The sequence below is a fragment of the Phyllostomus discolor genome, chromosome 2, assembly GCF_004126475.2.
Source record: "Phyllostomus discolor isolate MPI-MPIP mPhyDis1 chromosome 2, mPhyDis1.pri.v3, whole genome shotgun sequence".
Taxonomy (NCBI): domain Eukaryota; kingdom Metazoa; phylum Chordata; class Mammalia; order Chiroptera; family Phyllostomidae; genus Phyllostomus; species Phyllostomus discolor.
Genome location: NC_040904.2, coordinates 180,510,727 through 180,532,061, shown reverse-complemented (window position 1 = coordinate 180,532,061; position 21,335 = coordinate 180,510,727). Strand labels below are relative to the sequence as shown.

The following is a 21,335-nucleotide window of genomic DNA, read 5'->3' as shown; positions in this document are numbered from 1 at the left end:
GTCCATGCCGTACTCACATCTTTTTGGTCTGTGTCTCTCCACTGGGAATGTTATCTACTTACTGCTGTCAGAACATTCAGCCAGTCCTGATGACGGGCAGCCTTGCAAATAGACAAACAGCCTTCTCTCCTAAAGAAGGCTTGGCTTCCCGCTTCACGGCCCAGTAGAAACCTGAACAACCCTCAGCTCGGGAACCCAGTAAGGAACCTACTGATGTTGTAATCCAGGGAAGAATAGGACAGAGGTGTTACCTTAAAATGCTATGTTGGCTTGTAATTAAACAATTCTACCACCCTAGCTGGGATGGTCTTTGGTCTGAAGCTGGCCTCAGGGCCAGGAACGATGAATATCTCCAAACCAGCCATTTAATGACTTGCGAGGTGACTCTCAGTCGCCCTGCCAACATCTCTAGGAAAACTGTACTTATCAGAACATGCAACACTGTTACTTATGTTTTCTACCTTAAAGTAGAATTTAGCAACATTTCAGGGTTTCCAAAATTGAGTGCGAATAGATAACACTTTGATTAGAAACTCTACACCACAGTTTGGAAAAAGAAAAAACCAGTGTACTAAAAAGAAAATCTGTATCTTTTTTCTCAAAGTTGCCATTCCTCTGGCCATCCTTCTTCCAGCCGCTCACATCCCCTCTCTTTCCATCACTGACACTCAAGAACTTGGAAATTGCTTCTGTTTCTTCCTCTCCAGTGCCCTCCCTTCAGCTATGCTATAGCCAAGATGACAGATTCTGCTTTTGCTGCACTTCTCTGTTCTGCCTCTTTCTCTGACTTTGCCTGTCACCACCTGAGCGCTGGCCCACCTGGGATATCAACCTTGCTTTGATTAGTAAAATAATATCCTGATGTTCTCTCACTGCCAACCCATCTAACACCACTGCTTATTTTCCTGAAACATGTCTTTTAAAAAATGTTTTATTGATTATGGTATTACAGTTGTCCCAATTTTTCCCCCTTGCTCCCCTCCACCCAGCCCCTCCCCCTTCTACCTCAGGCAATCCCCTCACCACTACATGTCTTTTTTTTAAAGAACTATTTATTGATTTGAGAAAGAGATGAAAGGGGAAGAGAGAGAAAGGGAGGGGGGAAGAAAGAGAGAGAGAGAGGGAGAGAGTAGCATCAATTTGTTGTTCCACTTACTTAGGTATTCATTGGTTGCTTCTTGTGTGGGCCCTGACTGGGGATCAAACCTGCAACCTTGGTGTATCGAGACAATGCCCTAACCAACTGAGCTACCAGGCCAGGGCCTGGAATGTAGTTTGAATCATGTCATTTTCCTGCTCAAAAATTTTCAAGGGAGCCCCACCACTTATTGAATAACTCCTATAATGCCGAACTTTCAACCTACCTTTTTCTGGTAGTTCTATATTTTAGCATTTTTTCCAGGTAACTATGTATTTTGTTATTTTAACTTTGGGCACATAGTGGCTGTTCTTTCCACACAATGTGTGCAGCCCTGCCTTTGTACTATTGCTCATGCTGTTTCATACAAGCTACCCAGTCTGAGTGCCAGTCCCATCACTTACTAGCTTTGCACTTCTGTCTCTTTGTTTATGATATGAGGATCATAATAGCACCTATTCAATAGGGGTTTGTGATAATTACATGAAGAAATCCAGAGCCCTGGCACAAAGTAAGTATTCAGTAAATGTTAGTGATCACGATTATTATCATCATCCCTTTCAGGGACCATGTCAAATCTACCTCTTTAGTGAAGCCTTTTCTAATTGCCCAGCTTAATGCTATTTTTCCCCTTTTTGTGCGGCTCTGAATAGCACCTGACATATAATGCCCTGCTCCAGAATAGTGTGTGTACTTATCTTGGCCTGGACTGGGCTGTATGCTCATTGAGACTGAGGAACTTCTATTCATCACTGGATACTCTGAAGGACCTTGTATAGCACCTGGCACATCAAAAAGACTTCATAAATACTGGCTAAATTGAAATAACTTGACTTTACTATTTTAAAAACTGAGAAACATAGCAAGTAAAGATAAGTACATGAAATGAACACCTTGAGAATGAGGAGGTTGCTGGAGGAAGACACTGAGATTGCTGCCCTCAGAATGCACAGCTCGCCCTGACCACACCTTCTCCTGCTTTTCTCCATTGCAGGTCTGCTTAGTGGCCTATCTCGGTTTGTTTATGCTTTGTGTCTCGTATCAAGTTGATGAAAAGACATGTATCCAGTTTGCTATGAAAGTAAGTTGTCATTTTTCTTTTTCTCTTATCGTCACATAGAAAGAAACTCAAGTATAAAATAAAGGAGTGCTTTTTTAAGCAGTTGCATATCTGATTATTCCAGAAATTGCATTTTTAGGCAGGCCAAAAAATGTTTTAGGAGGGCATTCATCCAGACTCCAAATGTAACGCTAATTTTTTTTTAAAGTCTTGATTTCCATGAACTGGGTTGGCATGGAGCATATGAAATCTGTCCTTCAATGCCCTTAAAAGGAATATTGAAAATTCATCAAGTTCAACAAAAAGACTTTGCCAGGGAAAAGATGCCTATATCAGGGTATCAGGGCCCACTTCCATATCTTGGGGGGCTATTTCAAATATTTTAATGATGAAGCAGTCCATTTCCTCCTGTAGGTGGGATCACTGAGACAGGAAAGGTATACTGGGTGCATCCAAATGATCCGTGCTGAGAGTCTGAGGACAAAGGGCGCCAGGGCGGGGGTATGCCTGGTTTAGCATGTGTATGTGTGTGTGTGTGTGTTTGTGTGTATCCTTTCTGTGCATGGAGTTTTGCTCTGTTAGAGAGGGTGCTTGCCTGGAGCCACTTCAAGAACACAGCATTTCCACCACACATAGAATCTACTCCAAAGGGAAACACGGACACACCCTTTCAGAGTTTAGGGAGATAAACACCCAACTTAGCAATCAGAGCTGGTAGAAATCGAACTCCCACATTTTCTTTCAGCTGCTGTAGCAGAGAACAAAAGGCTTTCTGTAGTGTTTTTTGTTTTTTATTGTTTTTTTTTTGGTCCACTCACACCGTATACTTTTCTTTTACAAGAAAATACATAAAAACTGGATACTCCTTTGTTCACTAAAACAAGAAAGCATAATGCGTAAAAGTAAGTTAACTAGATTATTTGGAAATTACAAAGATGCAGAAAATCAGATGTTAGTATATTCTAGTATAACTGAAGCTGTTGATGTAAAAATGTGTTGAGATATATACACACACATAATGTTGTAAAAGAGTAATTATTAGAATAAAAATGTTTACATTATATTAACCTACATAAAAATGTATGACATAATCATACAGAAAGAAAATAGTTCTATGTGCTTAGAAAAAAAGAGTTATCTGTGAGAGGTGGGATTATAGCTGCATTGTGTAGTTTTTTCCTCTAATTTTGAAATGTTATTCAATTAGACACAACTTTTCTAATTAAGAAAAATTAACAGATGCTATTTAAAAAATGATAGAGTTAGAGTATGCCCACATTTAGAAATTTTACTTTTTCTGAGAGTCTTCCTTAAAAGAAAGCCAGATAAAGCAGACATCAGTCTGTGTTTATTTCTTTTTTCTTTTTTTTTTTTTTTGTAAGACAAGGCTTGGTGATGATTTAAAAAAAAAAAAAAAACAGTTAGGATGCCTAGTAAGAAATGGTCTGTTACTTTACAGGAATGTCATTCACCAGGTAAAAAAATGTTCTAAACTAGATTTATAGATGTCCGTGAAGGGCCTTCATTTCCTCCCCCAGATGATCCTAGGAACAAGAAAGGCAAAAGCACCAGCTTCACAGAGGCCCCCAAAGCCATCTCAACATCTGCCGGTAAAACAAGGAGCAAGGAAAAAAAAGTCACTGCCAATGTCAGCCAGGTTGAGAATTCCCCACTAGGAACATCTCATTAGCTTTCTTCCGCCCTGCCTGCCCCTCACCCTGTGATAGGCATTGACAAATACTAAGGCAGTTTTCTCCTGCATGTGGCCTTTAGTGATGCTTCCTGCCGGCTCTCTAAGATGCCCACTATATCATCTTCAGCTGGAAAACGAACTCCCATCCTTCTCAAGGTTTTCCAAAGCCACAACAGGTTACAGCCGACTTCCCTTGTTCTTCTCACACCATTTTATGGGAAAGGAATGCAATACATCTTCACGTGGTGTTTCTCACTAGCACAACCATATTTTAGTGCCCCTTTTTGGAACCCTGGCCTCAGCTTTGAGAATTCATTTCCTCCTATTGAAGAGCCCAATCGCCAGGGCAAGCAATCAGGTGATGATGACAGTGTCATGTTGTAGCCTGCACAAACACGCACTTTTTCTCAAGAGACAATAGCCGCGGGGGCTTGTCTCTTCATCTCAAGCTAGCTCAGTCTTCTCCGGGGAGTTGGCAGGCCCTGGACACCACCCACACCTTCCTTCGTTCTCCTGGGGCTCTGCCCCTGGGCTAGTCAGGCCATCCCTCCGTGGGTTGGGCCTCCTGCCTTTCCTGTGGCCCGGCTTTCTAGGGCTCACTTTGATGATTTTAAGAAACGTGTCCGGTTCACGTGCTTGCAGAAGCACTCCGGGCACAGTCCCCACAAGGGCATTTAAGGCGCAATTGCCTCGCGCTGTCATCCAGGAGGCCCCTAGGCTGCAGCTGCCATCTCCTGCTTGCTACCGGGAAGGTAATTAAATCCAAGCGGACTCGCCCTCCTCCCGAAGTCACCGCACGTTGAAGCTGCAGCCGGGTACCAATTAGAGGCAGCCAGCCTGCGGAGCGGAGCTTGGGCGCTGGGTTACATAAGCGCCTGGGGCCACCAAGCCTCCATCCGCCCGCTGCCCAGCGCCAGTCCCACACTGGCATGACAAATGCATCCCCCGCCGGGCTTTTATCAAGATATATTTGCTCGCATTCCCAAGGTCATCGTAAATTCTTTCATTGATAGTGTATTCATGCTGGGTAGGTAAAACAAGCCACTTGATTTTAAATTACAGATTCTAACCCAGAAGCTTGTTGCTGTCAGATGAGCTAAAGCCAGGAAGGAAAAATGCTACAGCGCTGCAGATGTAGCCCGCAGGCTTTGGGGGATCAAGTACATATTTGTCTTAAAAGGGATAATGAACTTGATTCTGTGGCTCACTCCTGTTTACTTGGCCAGATGCTTTTGTGGAGTGAGAGAAGCAGAATCACAAGGTGTGAGATACGCACCACTGAAAACGGTGAGGGGCGTGGCTTTTGTTTGTGCTCTCCCTGGCTTTTAGCACATTAAGACGGATTGCTCAGTTAAAACAGAGCAATCTCCGTGTTTGTGTAAATGTTTACATCCTTTCTATGCGCTAAGTTTGCATCGTTACTCCCACAGGACAGAGAACAAGACAAGCCATCAGAGTTGATAGTGAGTCCTGAGAATGGACAGTGTTTTTTCATCTCCACTCATTTGTTTATTTCTCAAATACTTAAATAGTGCTTCTGTGTATCAAGCAATGTTCTTCTCTTTTGATCCTCATAACAATCCTGTGAAGTAGATGCTATTCCAAGTTTACAAGTGAAGACACAGAGGTACACAAGGGGTTGCTGGTGTGCCCCAGGTGCACAGTCAGTGAGGAGAGAACTGAAATTTGAACACTGGAAGTCTGGTACCCTGGTCCATGCTCCTGACCATCACCCAACACTGCTGTACAGTTATTAAATGTCTCGGGCAAATCTTTTTTTAAAAATTTTTATTTACTTATTTTTAGAGAGCAGGGAAGGGAGGGAGAAAGAGAATCAGAGAAACATTGATGTGCAAGAGAAACATCTATCAGTCACCTCTCACATGCCCCAACTGGGGACCTGGCCAGCAACCCAGGCATCTGCCCCAACTGGGAATCCAACCAGCAACCTTTCAGTTGAGAAACTCCACCCACTGAGCCACACTAGCCAGGGCTTGGCAAGCCTTTTGACCTCTGTGCCAAAGGTCGTCTTTTTAAAATACTGTTCTCATTTTAGCAGATGGATTTTTGTGGTGATTATGACAATAATATTTTTATAACAATTAGAATTATTTACAGATTGAGAATGAGGGATTATCTCAGTTAATTCTATATATTATGCCAATGGATGCTGTAGGCATCTGCTCTCTGAGGCTGTATGCATATGTGCTAGAGGTAGAAAGGTGATTACAAGACCCACGCACTCCCCAGTTCCATCCCTTGATGGCAATAAAATATACAGAGAAAACTCCATCTGGGACTGTTCTACTAAGTAGATGACTCTCAGGTGGGAGATTATCTCTTTAATTTGAGCCTTCTCTGCTGGTAAAGTCATAGATGCACCCATGTTCCCACAGCAAATAATTCCAAGTTCTGCGTTGGCTGCGTTGGAAAGGCATATACAATGTGCACACACTCACAACACGGCCAGCACAGCCAATTTGGCTCCCAGCACCAGGAGTTTGAAGTCAGTCATCAAGCCTGAGAATTCCAGAACAACCCAGAGTATTTGAAATATTCTGCCCCAATGGTCCTCAAAATAAACCCATACCTTTTTAGCCTAAGCATGCCAGTGTTTGCAGAAAATATGGCCACTGAAAATCTTGGGGATTAGGGCCAAGGAGTGGCATTCAATAACACAAATTAAATATTGCCTTCTTAAATTTTGTAAAGGTGCCATTTTGTATTTATCTTATTCCCTTTTTCCAAGGGGGACAAAAAGTGCTAAGTATAAATTACTCTTCTTATATCCCTGAGATGTAAGATGTTTCAGTAAACAGTGCCACAGGGGAGAAATGTGGGTTATATCTGATAATCCTTCAAATGATGGGAAAATTAGAAGTAGTGTGCACGGTCAAGATAGCTTTGATGAGAAGATCCAAAGAATTCCTTCAATCCTTGGTTGTCCATTCATTGGAAGACCAAATGGTGTTAACCACTGCCTTTCTGTGCACTCAGGTGCACAGCCAAGCTTCCCGGCAAACCAGACACGTGCTGAGGGCACCACATGTGTGTATGGGTACACATACAGATGCACACTACTCAAAGAAAACAGTAAATGTTTAAGCATTCTATCTCTAAGGCTTAGAAAAGCTTGGAATTGTTCACATGTGGAAAATCTCATTTGGAGGACTTTTTCATGCACAATCATATATGTATATTTTTATTTGAATTGCATAGAGTTGGAGGTGGGGGAAGGGCCAAATATTTTTAGAGCTACTTTAATCTGAACTTAGATATGATTGGAACTCATTTTACTTTGGGGAGTTCACATTCACCAGAACTGCTCCTTGTAAGGAACACGTTTTGACTATAGTAATATAAATCTTGCTCTGTGTTGAGTATACTAGTCCCAAGACCTTGGGACTCTTTTCCTTATTTAGACCCTCAGTAGGCAGAACCATTAAGACAAATGTGTCCAGTTAATGAGATCAATCACAAGAACATTTTTTGTTCTATAAAATGTTTTTTTTTGTGGGCATATCAATGAGTACTTACAATTTTTGATCAAAGTACTCAGGTGTAAGCCAAATGTTTGAATTATTCAGGGATTCCATGTTTCTCTAATGGCAGAATTAGAACTTTAATCAGACTCTTCCTTCTCAAGGCTAACATTCAGGCCAACGGTGCTCAAACTTGGTGGCAGAGGGACAATTTAGAGTCTAGTTTCATGCTCAGGAACTACATAGTATAGGAGAAAAAGTCACATTTGGGATGAGACTTGTAGGTGATGAAGTTGACATCACGTGTCACCTACCTTCGGGAGCCATAATGTTTTTCTCCCAGCAGCTACTTACTGGGGATCTTGGCATTCCTGGTCACAGTTTGACAACTTTACATTGAATATAATATTTTTTAATAACCCGTGTTGCTTGTTCACCAATAATTGCCAATTTTGGCTGACACAGTATGTACCTTGCAGAAATGTGTTCTTTACTTTCTAGTCTTGTTTCAATTTTTATCTCATCAGTTCTTGAGGTCAAAACAAGCACAGCATGCCTTTCAGGGTGGCTCTTGTGTTTGGGATTTATCTACACTGCTTGCTACCTCCATACACAGGCACCCCACAACCAAGCTAATATTGTTGGCTCAGTTCATGGAAAGCACCCAACATCTCTACGGCAAATGAAAGTATGATCAGTGCTTAAGGATTGCTCGCTGACAAATAAACTCGAAGCCATTTCCATGTCTTGGGTACTACGTTTCTGAGTAAAAATAGCCCTCCACTAGGGAACTTCCTGGGAGAGAAAAAAAGAACAGGTTTTATTAATAGCTTTCTTAATAGTCATTCAATGTACTTTGTAACCAGAAAGGTTTTCTTCTGTCTTGCAGCTATTGTACTTTTTGCTGAGTGCCCTCAGCTTGATGGTCTGTGTGCTGGCCGTGGCGTTTGCTGCCCACCACTATTCACAGCTCACCCAGGTTACCTGCGGAACCACACTCGACTCCTGCCACTGCAAGCTGCCCTCCTCAGAGCCCCTCAGCAGGACCTTGGTGTACCGGGATGTGGCTGACTGTACCAGCATCACGGGCACTTTCAAACTGTTCTTACTCATCCAGATGATTCTTAATTTGGTCTGTGGCCTTGTGTGCTTGTTGGCCTGCTTTGTGATGTGGAAACACAGGTATCAGGTCTTTTATGTGGGTGACAGGATGTACTCCCTAACAGCTTGTGAAGGCCAGCAGCAGAAGGTCTAACATTCTTGCTGAAAGGTGGGAGAGAAAACAGCACACTGACTAGCTGAGATTAAAAAAAAAAAAAGGAAGGGAAGGAAAAGAGAAGAAAAAGACAAGGAAGAAAAAAAAACGACAATAAGTAATTAGTTACTGTTCTAAATGAATATTTTTATATTTTTCAAGAAATGAAACAGCACTTCGTCATGTTTCTACAGTATTTTTTACAAATTCTTATGAGAAAAATAAGATTCAAATTGACTTTCGGACATTGAAAGGACACGGCTAGGGAAAGAATAGCATAGGTTTATCTTCACAGTCTATTCTGCAGTTTATTCCTAACACTCATTTTATCCATTACTTTTATAATCGTTCCTGTTAGTCTAGTTTGATGGTGTGAATTGGCATCTCAGGCCCACTCACTAAATTTTGTTGAGGCTTTTCCAGGCTCTCCTACCTCCCACCAGGGCATCCTCACCAGTCTTGGAAGGGGCAGAAAGTGTGGAAAGAGCAGAATGGCCAGGTTGACTCTCTGTTTTCCCTGGCAGAGATGTCTTCAAGCCACGAAACAAGTTAAAGGAGCAGAATAGAAAAGGAAGGGACTTTGCAAAAGACTAAATAATTATGAGCACCCGGACTGGGGCAGCGGCCTTTTCTCCTCGGCTCCCTTGGCCGGGCGCTGAAAGTGGATCACTTCCTGACTCTCCAGGTGATTGTCTGCATCTCAGTAATTGAAAGTCAGTAGTAGTAGTATTCTTAATGATGTAGAAGGTTAAAATAATTACATTATGCTTCTGTTCTATCATCTAAAACAAATCATTAAAACTAATTTCTAGCTAATTGTTAATTATAATTATGCTCAGAAGTCTATTTAATGAGCTCTGGTTGTACTTATGTAGCACAGTCAGTATTAGGAGACGGTGACTCTCACAGAGAAGAGGCTTAAACATTGTTTCTTCTGAAAGCAAAGCTTTACAAGGGAGAAAAAAAATTGTATTAATAGCTCAGGTTAAATATATTCATTCAAACAAAAACCAAGAGCATTTGTAATAGGAATGTTTATACAAATAGCACATTTGTGATATGGTGTAAAGTATTCTCTTGGCAGCTAAATACTTCTGAGAAAGATTGGGTGATGCCAATGTGTTTCATTCATAAAACTGTCTTTGATATGCAATCCTATTATTGGTTTGTATGCACAGTCAACCTAAAACTAATGTTTTGAGGTTCTTATCTGAGCATGTGCACATTGACTTGGGTAGTTTTTGTTTTCTTTTCTTTCTAAGTAACTGACATAAAGAAGCACAAGTCCTGAAGGTGGGACTTTTCTCTATTATTAGTGCTATTATTAAATTTGGAACAATATCGATGTTTTAAGGAAGGAGCTCAGAATGCAAATTCATGCAGCATAAGTGTTATTTAAAACTTTCTCTTTTAGCATGCTCTGTTGAAAGCAGAAATTTGAGATAATTGAATTCAATTTGCCTTTCTACATTGCTTATATATTTTACTAATCATGAAATTCTATCTTAAAAAACACTTTCTTGTTTGCCTTAGAAAATAGATAATTCCACTGATTGTGATAAGACTGTTGATTTCTACACAATGTAAATACCCAAATGAAAAGAAAAACGTTAAATCAGTTAGTTGGAGGGTTGTATATATCTTTTATGTCCTCCAGATAAAACAACCGATTAACAGATGTTAAAACCTTTTTATGTATTGACTGGCTTTTTAAAAATGGCCTACACAGTAGCTTAGGTCAAGAAGGCACATTGGAGGAATTTGGGGATAAAACTCTGGAGAAGATGTTTGATCACACACAAAAATTACATTGACAGAACACCAAGCATCCTGAGGATGACCTGAAAATTCTTTGTGCTCTGTTAAAAAAAACCTCAGTAATTGAATCCATTTTTATTGTGGCAGTTTTCTATGTAAAGAAGAAAATGACAGAATCTGAAATTTTGTAAGCTCTTCTTTAAAGAGTATGAAACCAGTGCTTTAACGTTAATTACTGTGAATCCAGCACCACTGGAAGCACACCCTGAATACCTTTAACAACATTTTATAGCAAACACTACAGATTTTTATATTCAAAAATTAGAATGCTACACAACACTGAGGTGCTATATGCTTTACAAGTGTATTCACAGGGTATTTCAAGTAGTGACTACTTTAACGGATGGGCTTCCTTTTTCTAAACAATGCAACCAGTAAGAACTGACATGGCAACCAGCTTGACAACAATCAGGAGACTATAGAGATGTATATAATGGGGATTTTGCTATTCTGTAATTGAGTCATTCTTAAGTCCCCAAAGAAAGGCAAAATTGTAAAAAGAACCAAAAATACAGAGAAAAGGAAAGAAGAGAAAAGAAAAGAAAGGAAAAGAAAAAGAAAGAAGCAAAGAAAAGATTCCAGTTCTGCGAACTCACTGTGTATTGATATGTGTAAAAACTGTGTCGCATGAATAACAAACTGCTTTGGGCTTGATTTGAAGTATTTTGAGTTTATGTTTTGCAAATATTGAAGATACCATAACCGCAACAGAAAAGGAACAGACACACAGCTTTACACTTAGCAAAATGTTACATTTAAAATCTGACAAGAAGCCAAGATGGTGACTGTCTCCTCTAAACCATGAAACAGTAAGATTCGTGCAGTCCTCCTCTCCCACCTCCTGCAGGAGAATTAAATGAATCAAGACTTTGGAAAGAGGGGGAGCAGCCTGGACGTGGCTGTGCTTGAAACAGGAGGAATACAGCAGCCTGAACGCACAGACCCTGTAACTGAGCCCACGCATTTGGCCTGTGCCTTCACGTGACCGCCATCTGTGCCTCCCTGGCTCCCTCCAAATTTGTGTAGGCAGCTCCTGGGAGCCATGTCTAAAAATGAAGCTACCCCAGGCCCTGGAAACTGTAGTCAGCTAACAGGCCTAACTTTGCTCCTTCCTTGGATTAAAAGTCTATATGATCTCTCTTGTCAGGCTTCCAGCTCACACAACAATGTGTTGCTCTGACGGCGAGAACCCCTTACGTGTGTGTTCTTCTATCCATGTCCAGGACGTCAGAATCTTTTCTTACTCTTATACTTCCCCTCTTGCATGCCGTATATCTTGAATATGTTTATAGATTTTTAGTAGAGAGAAGGGTAAAGGGTAAACAAAGGAAATTCCAAGGGATGACAGTAAGCAGTATTTAAAGATAATCAGAAAGGAACTTCAAAGTAATCCTGAAAAATCAATCATATCCTATCATCAAGTACACCTTGATATTTTGTAGGGATTATCTGTGAACTGTTGCTATGTAGCCCTACATTTCTATAAATCGTGTTGGCTCTCAGTTCTCACTCTACTCAAGTTAATTCTGTCATGTTGTTAGATGGAAACTGTATATTCAGTAGAATGTTTAAAACAGCTGATGGCCAAGTACATGGGCTCAGAGTGGAAACATTCATTTGGATGAAGACTCTGGTTGAGCCTGTGAAATGAATACCTTGATTTGTTGCTTCTGACTTTCTAGTACCTTATTATCTCAAATGATTACCCCCTTCAGAGACATTGCTCTGTACTCGGGTGTTGCGGCTTCATTCTCCTGGCACCTTTGAAACAGTGAACAGAAAACACAGTGTTTCCTATATGTTTGAGGTGGTTGTTTCTAGAAGTGATGTGTATCATGCAGATTTTCTTTGTTAATAAAATTTTCATAACCTTTCAAAACACCGTGTTTGGATGTGCTTTAAAGTGATGGTACATTGCACATGAACTGGGGCAGTATATGTAAAATCTGTCTGATTCCTATTGACTTCAGAAATCTGGGTTTGGAATAGACCAGAACTAATATTCATTTTGACTCCTTTGTTCCAGTGACTGTCTATTTGGATACACTGCACCCATCGTAGAGGTAAGTTAAGGTGGTAAATGCTCCCCAGGCCAAGGGAGCCCGAGCTGGAAAATATCATGCCAGAAGTACTTAGAACACCGATCTTAATGTATGTCCATTAATGACAAGTAAAGCTGGGTCTAAAGAAAAGCGTACATCCTGAGAGTCACACATTCAATCACATCACACATTTAATTACATCGACAATCAGATGGCCTATTTCATTGCAAATCTGAATGCAAGGAGTGCTTACCAACTCTGAGGCAATTTACATAGCTGGTTATACTGTAATATGCAGTGGCTCTTTTTGTTTAATTCAGTTAGAAAAGCTTACAGAATGCAAAAGGAAAGAGGGGATAACTTAGGACACACGCTCTCAGCTGGGTCTCCCATCCTCATTGTCGGGGCTGTAGATCTTAGTGTTGGAAATATGCCACTTTCTGGCTCTGTGACTTTGGATAAACTGCATAGTCTTTAGCTTCCTCTTTTTTAAAGTAGAGAAAAACATCACTGCCTCACAGCATCATGGGAAAGTTAAATGAAATAGCACTTTGCGAAGTGACTTGCTCCAAGAGGGAGCTTACTAAACATTTGGTTTCTTCCATCCTTAGCTAGTTTTACATAGCTAGTGACACTTCTCAGTGATGCAGGTTCCTGTGCCACATCCAAGGAGAAAAGTAGCTGTTTTGCTCTCCCCACTCTGTGACTTTCGTTTTATAAACCACAAACACTGTCAAATGGGCCTCAATCAAAAATTCTGTTTTTACCATAAGGTAGCACCAAGTCTCATTGACAATAGCCGTCGGAATTGTGTGCTCGTTGGGCCGCTACTTGTTGGATTACACATCTGGATGTTTCTTGAATGTGGCTATCTTCTCTCAGTTCTTCTCCCAGGCAGAAGGAGAAACTGAGACATTTCTCCTAATGTTCATATTACTTCTAACTTAATGTAATAGAAGCATGTGTAACCCCCACTTTTAAAAACACAACTTTACTGAGCTTTGGCACATTATCACTCCTCTCTATGCTAGGTTGCAGTATACAAGCCCTTATTTATTTAGAAACCAACCATCAAGTGCCTCCAGTGTGCTTGACTCTGTGGGTCATTGACTCTTATTCCAGCATCATAAAAAGATTTATTTTTTTAGCATAGTTGGAAAATACCAACTGGAGCTTGATTCTGTAGGCTGGGTATGAAAAAACTCACAAAAATCTTTAAATTTGTGCCAAATTTAATTATAGAAATGTTACAGCCAGCAGTCTACTTTTTCCCTTAATAGAGCCTATCTCTACAGTTCATAATAAATTATTGTTATTTTTTCATTTGATATACTCATATCTTTTACTGCTTACAGTATTTTTTAAAAATTCAGATTGTAAGCAAGTGAAAATAAATGTAATGTATAGAGATGCCAGTTTGGAGATTATTCATTCTGTCATGTCTTTCCAACAAATATTTATATATGTTTTTGCAAGGCATGGATTCTTAGAGGATGTCTTGTTGTTGTTGTCATGTTTCTTTCTGTTTGGGAAGATCCTCTAACCAAAGGGATATGGAATATACACTCATCTGCTATTCTAGGGAAAAAGCAGGCACTAAAGCAATAATTCAAGTACAAAGATTCCAAATGAGACATGAAGTCTTCCATTTAACAAGGTTCTCCGACTGGAGTGGGGGGCAGAGGGGGCCTGGAGATTCATCTGTGGGATCTGTGCTTGTCCCTCCTCTTCCACATGAACACCTGCCAGAGAAGGAAGCCGAGGTTTCTGGGCTGGGCTCCAGGCCCACCTGCTGTGGCCAGGAACTGTGGAGGAGGCTGGGGTCATACCGATGAGGCAGCTGAACAATAAGACAGATATAAGCGGGGGCCCTTTGGGTCCCTAAACCTGGGGACTTTGGCCTCTGTGTGGGGAGTTCCACTGTCTCTGCATGCATCCTACTCAGACCCTTTCCCCCAGAAGCTCTCCCTGGGTAGTGTTCGCGCGATCACGTATAACCGGGAAAGCAAGAGGATGACTCTTCAGGGACCACAGGGAGAGGGGCGCTTGTGACCAGAGAAGATGACTGTAATCTCATGAAATCTACCCCAATTGGTGTCTCTATATCTTCTTAGGCAAGCGTTTATTAGACCATTGGCTACCCAGGGAATCCTTGCAAATGGTGTGCTGGCCACAATGGAGAGTCAGAAACAGAGGAAGCCAAGTCTGAAAAGCATGTGATTACTAAGGTCAGTGCGTGGTTTAATTCTCTTTCACTCAGGACAGAATTCACAAACTCATAGGGTAGACAACATTCCTTCAGTTACCTTTATGAGCAAGAGCAGAATTTTAATTTTTTATTAATTTTTTTCTAGATTGCAACAAAAGTGACCAAAAGATGGTTATACAATGGAAAAGGAAGAGAGAGCTTGCTTTATCTTAATACGAGAAGCTTGAGATTTGAGACATTAAGCTCGGCTATTTAGCCAATGGCTAAGTATGTGCACTTAGGCAAATGTAGGGAGGAATGATTTCATGAGTATATTTGGGGCTTGTATAAGGTGACCACAAGTAAAACCCTGGATTCCATCTAACTTAGGGTGGATTAGAGTAAGAGCAACCAGCCTGGTAAAACCCTCACACCCACCCACACCTGGATTTTATTTTATTTATTTTTAAATATTTTATTTATTTAATTTTTAGAGAAGAGGAAGGAAGGCAGAAGGAGAGGTAGAGAAACACTGATGTGTGAGAGAAACATCGATGGGTTGCCTCTGACATGCCCACAACTGGGGACCCGGCTGGAAACCCAAGGCCTTTGCCTTTACTGGGAATTGAACCGGCGACCTTTTGGTTCTCAGGTCGACACTCAGTCCACTGAGCCACACCAGCCAGGGCCACACCCAGATTTTGAAGTCACTTAGGACAGCTCTGGGTAAAATGATGGAGAAGGCCACCCTCCCCTCTGGAATTTATATACCTGATCTCTCTTCTACAGAAGAGACTGCCACTTCCCTTACCCCAACCTCATTCCACAGCAAAACCCACTCCTCCTTCATCCCCTGTTCCATCTGTATAAAACTCAACTATGGTTGTTAACTCAAGTACTGGGAGTTCAGACTTCAAATACAGAAAGCTCTATAAATAATATTTTCATTTTCAAGTCTACTGTAATATTTATCATTTTCTTCCCTTTAGGAAGAAAGGGAAGAAATATAAGTAAGATCTTTTACTTATATTTTTAACTTTATTTTTATTGTTGACACTATTACAGATGTCCCCATTTTCCTCCCTTTTGCCTCCCTCCATTCAGCAGTCCGCCCCCGCCACCCCATTCCCTCCGGCCATCACCACATCATCTGTGTCTATGGGTCATGCATATCTGTTCTTTGGCTAATCCTTTCATCTTCTTTCATCCAGTCTCCCCTCTCCTCTCCCTTCCCCCCCTCCCCTCTGATATCAGTCAGTCTGCTCCATATGTCCATGCCTCTGTTTTTATTTTATTTGTCAGTTTGTTTTGTTCATTAGATTCCACATATAAGTGAGATCATTTAGTGTTTGTCTTTCTCTGACTGGCTTATTTCATTGAGCATAAAATCTCCAGGTCCATCCATGTCACAAAAGGTAAGATTTTCTTCTTTTTTACAGCAGCATAGTAATCCATTGTGTAAATGTACCATTAGGTTTATTGCGCTTAGATATTAAGTTAGAAAAAATTAGAAGAATATGTAAATCTGGAAATAATGATCATGATAACAGCAACAATTTTAAAAAATAACAGATTCTAATGTTTATCTATTTAAATAGATAAAAGTAATGCCAACATATACTAAATAATTTGGAAAAGTAGAAAGGTATTTTAAAGGTGACTAAAATACATTAATAGATCTATAACTTAGAAGGAACTTCTGGTATATTTTTATCTTAATTAAAAAATACATACATGTAAAAAACATTGTTTTCATTTTAATAGAATATTAACTAAAGATCAGAAGACTTTTCAGGCCCAGAGAAATGAGACATTATACTGGGGAGGGGAGACCTGCCCACTAGTCCCTGCAAACCCAACCATGTAGGTAGCCACCTACACTGTCTGCTTAGAAGAATCCGTTTCAGAGCTGGTGGAACTTGGGAGAGCATTTCCCATCAGCCCCTGCTCTGGCTGACACTCAGGAGCCCATGTGGGTCTATAGCTGAAGAGGCTGCTGGTTGCAGCCGAACAAATCTCCGCTCAAGTTGGTTGAAGAGAAGCAGCCAGACATCTGAGGGAAGGGGTTTTTCCTCCTACAATTTCAGGGGGCATTCCATTGTGGAAAGGCAGAATGAGTAAGAAAAGGGAGAAATTTATGAGAACCTCTTTGCTCCCAGTGTTGGGCTCCTGAGCACCGCTGTGACAACTCACCAAGGTTGACTAGCTTTGCTCCCACCCCGGGCTTCTCTGTTCATCCCACACAGAACACCCTCAGAGGCTGGCTTGGCTTCACATTGCTGCCCAGAGGAGGACGTGTCAAGCGAGAAGCAGGAAAAATGCTTGTTTCTTGTTGAAAAAGTCCCAAATTGTAACTTAACAGTGCAATTTTTTCTTTTTAATTTTCAAAATGTGCTTCTCCCCCAGAGTCCTTGAGCACAGACCTGTGGTTTTCTCTCTCCTGGGTTTTACAGTCTATCTGCCTCAAGCCAAGAGACTTGGCTCTGCTCCCCCTGAGTCAGAGTCTCGGCTGGTAGCTGAACCCAGGAAGCTTGGCCCTGAGTCTCTCCCTGGAACCACCAGACCACACAGCCTCCTGTACTCAGTCCTTTGGCTGGATGTCCTGCCACCTCTTTGTTTGGGGAGAGATGTCTTACGTAACTGCACAACCTACTAAATGCTCCATTGTCTTCCACTTGGGAGAGCTCAAAATAAACTATTAGTGACTTATGACTTATCACAAAGATACAATCTATCACCATGAATCCACAGCCCCCATGGAGAGAGCCTCACCTATTTTACTTAGATCAATAATCAGCAAGAGCTCAATGACTGCGGTCTTTGAGAAATTATGAGCTCAGAACAAGGCACCGGAAATGTGAAGCCTAGTTCATCTATAGGTCACAGTACTTTGCTCAAACAGCACATGAAAGTCATTTGTAATTCAAGATTAAAACAGGCATAAACAATTCTGATCTGATTATTCGTTTATTAATCTGATTTTGATAAATAGCTGATGAAAGTAGAAGGTGTGTGGTCACCAGAGGAGAGTTATCCAGGCCATGAAATCAGTTTTTCTTATCTCACTAGTCAGGGATTTATTTTGAGGCTCTTATTAATAGCCCACAGTGCCAAGAACTGTGATCATTGCCCTGGACTGTAAGAGCCTTCGGAGCAGAATGACAGAAACCCATTGGGTAAGTTCTTCGCCTCCATCTTTATTTTCTATGAATCTCTGATTAGCCCTATTGGGACTTCTAGCAATTACTTTAAGCTGGCACTTCTAGAAAAAATATATATATACCTCTTAGGATTCAATTATAAATGAAAAGAACCTCTGCATGGTGTTGCCAAGGAGCTCTCCCTGGATAAGGCAGGGTGTGGACCAGGAGGAATAAAATACTCAGCGTTAGGTGACATTTCCATCTGCTTCTGCTGCCAGAGCAGCCCTGGGGGGAGAAGCTGGACAGAGAGGGGGACAGCCTGCTGCAGCCCACTCTCTCTTCCCCATGGACCTCAGAGTCTTTCAAGGATCCCCCAAAGCTCTTACTTATTTCTTTCTGCAGCAGACATTTTCTCCTCAGGGACCAGCTACGTGATTAGTTTCAGGTAGAAGCACATTTCTTTCCCTGCTCTCTGACACGTGAGCCCTCAGCCAAGCTTTCCAAAAGGCTCCCTCCCTGAACTTGGGGAAGTGCAGCTGTATCCAACGGCCCTGTGAAGCACACCTGGGCAGCACAGAGAGCAGAGGTGAGGGGCTATATCCCCCTCCTGCATCTGCCCCTGCCACTTCCTTAATGCCTCTGTTTCATGTACTAGGCCACCAAGTTCAGTGCTTGGGTCTGTAAACAGCAGCAGCCAAAATGAGTATGTAAGAAAATTTGCTGTGCTGAGTTTTGTGTAAAAATGTGGCTCAGGTCTTATTATATTTAATTCACTGAGTTAGAAAGAACTACGAGTAGAAGGGAGCTTCCGTTCTAGCTCCAAAAGAGTGATTTTCACAAGGATCTCTGAAGCCTAAGCTTCTTGCAGAAGCTGCTTGTGTACATGACAGGGAAACTTCTTAGGGCGCATAATTTGAAAAATGCACAAACTTTGAAATAGTAGGAACAAAATGTACTTCTTTGGGTTTCCTACTTCCAGAAGACAAGGTGGAGTTCAAGTCCACCTCAAGTGAGAAAATGGAATAGTTTCTATTTTATTTGAATACAATCTACATGCAAAAATGGGTGAGGACTACTTATACTGCAAGAACAACTCAAAAGAGTGCTCGGCATAGCTCATGGAAGTGTCATTATAAATTCGTTTTTCTTTATGATGCTAACTTGCTGTGTAAGAAGGATTTAGAATACACAGTAGGAAAAAAATCCAAACAATGAGTGTGTAACTATGAAAGAAATCATCAAGGAAACTTGTAGAAACCCTATCCCTGTATAATAATATTATCTGGAGATAATTAATAAAATAGTACACAACTCTTTTTTTTTAAGAATGACTTCATTCCAATTCTACCCACAAGCTACAAGAAAAATTTCTTCCAAATGGAAATCATGGGAATTTACCAAACCAACAGACTTCTAATTGTGTTGTGATCTCTTGGTCTCTTGTATGTTTTAAAGTGCTTCTGGCTTAGGGGCTTTTGGAGATAGGGAGAAAAATAAGAAAAGTAAAGCAAGTAGGAAAGAGTAGAATTTAAATACCAATAATCTATCACTTCAATGTAGCAATAAAAATAAAATATATAGCAAAAAATTTCTTAAAAATAGACTACATAGCCCATCAGTAGATGAGTAGATGAAAAAAAAAAAGCTGTGGTACATTTACACAATGGAATATTACTCAGCTGTAAAAAAGAAAGAGATCTTCTTTTTTTACAACAGCATGGATGGACCTGGAGAATATTCTCCTAAGTGAAACAAGATAGTCAGAGAAAGAAAAGTACAATATGATTTAACTTATATGTGGAATCTAATGAGTGGGATAAACTAACAAACAAAATAAAAACAGTCTCAAAGACACAGAGAACAGACTGACAGCCGTCAGAGCAGAGGTGTGTGGGGGGCTGGGTGGAAAAGGTGAAGGGATTAAGCAAAGAAAAAAAAAACTGCACAGATACAGACAACGGCATGGCGATTACCAGAGGGAAAGTGGGATGGGGGAGGTAGGAGACGGTAAAGGGGAAATAAGTGGTGATGGAAGGAGACTTGACTTGGGGTGGTGAACATACAAAAAAATATACAGATGATGTACTATCAAATTGTACACATGAAACATATATAATTTTATTAGCCAATGTCATCCCCATAAATTCAATAAAAACTTTGAAAAAAGACTACATATTGTAGCATATACATAAAAATAATATGCAAAAATATGGTCCTCTTTAGCTAGACTTAGACAAGCCCAGAATGTTATATTAAAGACCCTTAGAATTCAATGTCTATATGTACTTGAGAGGTCATACATACTGTTCTGGAATTAGACAGCCTGGGTTTAATTCCAGTGTGTGATGTTGTGCAAGCCACCCACTCTGTGCCTCTCTGCCTCAGTTTCTTCATCTGAAAAACAATAATACACAATCTGGTTTTTGCAATGAATAAATGAGTGAATGAATGGTTATCTGTACTGGATTTAGAACAGAGTCTATGCTCAATGCTATGTAACTGTTTGATGAAGATGGTGATGATGAAAATAAACTGTCAACAAATTAAAAATTCAAGGACACAAGGTAAACAGTGCTAGCACAAAAATATTCCTATAGCGAAGCACTCTGTAAAAACACACAGACTAATAGATGGTATTTTCTGGAACCTAATACAAAACCATAATCCCTTTGCTCTAGCAAATAGTGGAAGTGCAATGCAGACGATTTTCTCATCTTTCTTCCCCAGCCAGGATCTCCATTCAGTGGGCAAACTGGATTAGGGCCTCAGAGTCCTGCTGTCTGAGAGCCCCAGGGCTCACTGACCTAGGGGAATGACTTGCCAGAGCCAGAGCAAGGTTTCTAGAGACCGGAGCCATCCCACGGGCCACTCTCATACTCCCATAGACACAGGTGACTCCAGGTTAGAATAAATACTTCGTGTAGCCTTTAGGGAAATGAAAAAGTTACAAAGAGCTTCAAGCAGTGGGCTGTATACACTGAGATGGGCAAACCTTCCATCTCTAATTTGGAGACACTGCTGGACTTCTTCAAACCTCCGTGGTTCATTGAGTGTTTTATAAGAGGAATTAAGCTTCAGGTGGGATTTTAAAAAAATGATATTATCAATTTTAAAATGCTTTTAAGAGATCATAGTTCTCCTTTACCCCCAGATTATATTCCCACCCACCCTGTACATCTGTGTACTTTTCCAAGCCCAGTCATGGCCCTCAACATAAACCAAAAGGGAGAAATATTCTTCTGCTCTTAAGTTTTGAATTCTGAGTCTTGTTATTTACAATCAAAGTTATTTATTACATTGGTATGACTATAATAAGGAAACATATAAAAATCGAAACAACCATTATAAAAATTGTTTTATAATCTCTCATAGTTTACTGCCAGAGCTTTCTCTTTAACATGCACGTCTTGTGTTCAAGCATGGTATGAAAGCCGGAAGGGAGCCTTCCTGTCCCCCTTGAAGGATCGTCATTTTGCAGGAGAGCGAACCAAGGCCAAGCAGGCTTGAGGGACATGC

The 21,335-nt window shown here is 40.8% G+C and overlaps 1 protein-coding gene across 2 annotated transcripts in view; it reads left to right on the top strand.

Moving 5' to 3' along the window:
• Positions 1 to 10,502, top strand: part of SSPN (sarcospan) — a 36,024-nt gene extending 25,522 nt beyond the window's left edge. For both annotated transcript variants that reach the window (XM_028532843.2, XM_036019240.1), the window contains exons 2-3: positions 2,133 to 2,219; positions 8,263 to 10,502. In XM_028532843.2, the coding sequence (XP_028388644.1) occupies positions 2,133 to 2,219; positions 8,263 to 8,628 (453 nt within the window). In that variant the 3' untranslated portion in view covers positions 8,629 to 10,502. The remainder of the gene's footprint in view (positions 1 to 2,132; positions 2,220 to 8,262) is intronic.
• Positions 10,503 to 21,335: the final 10,833 nt, after the last annotated feature.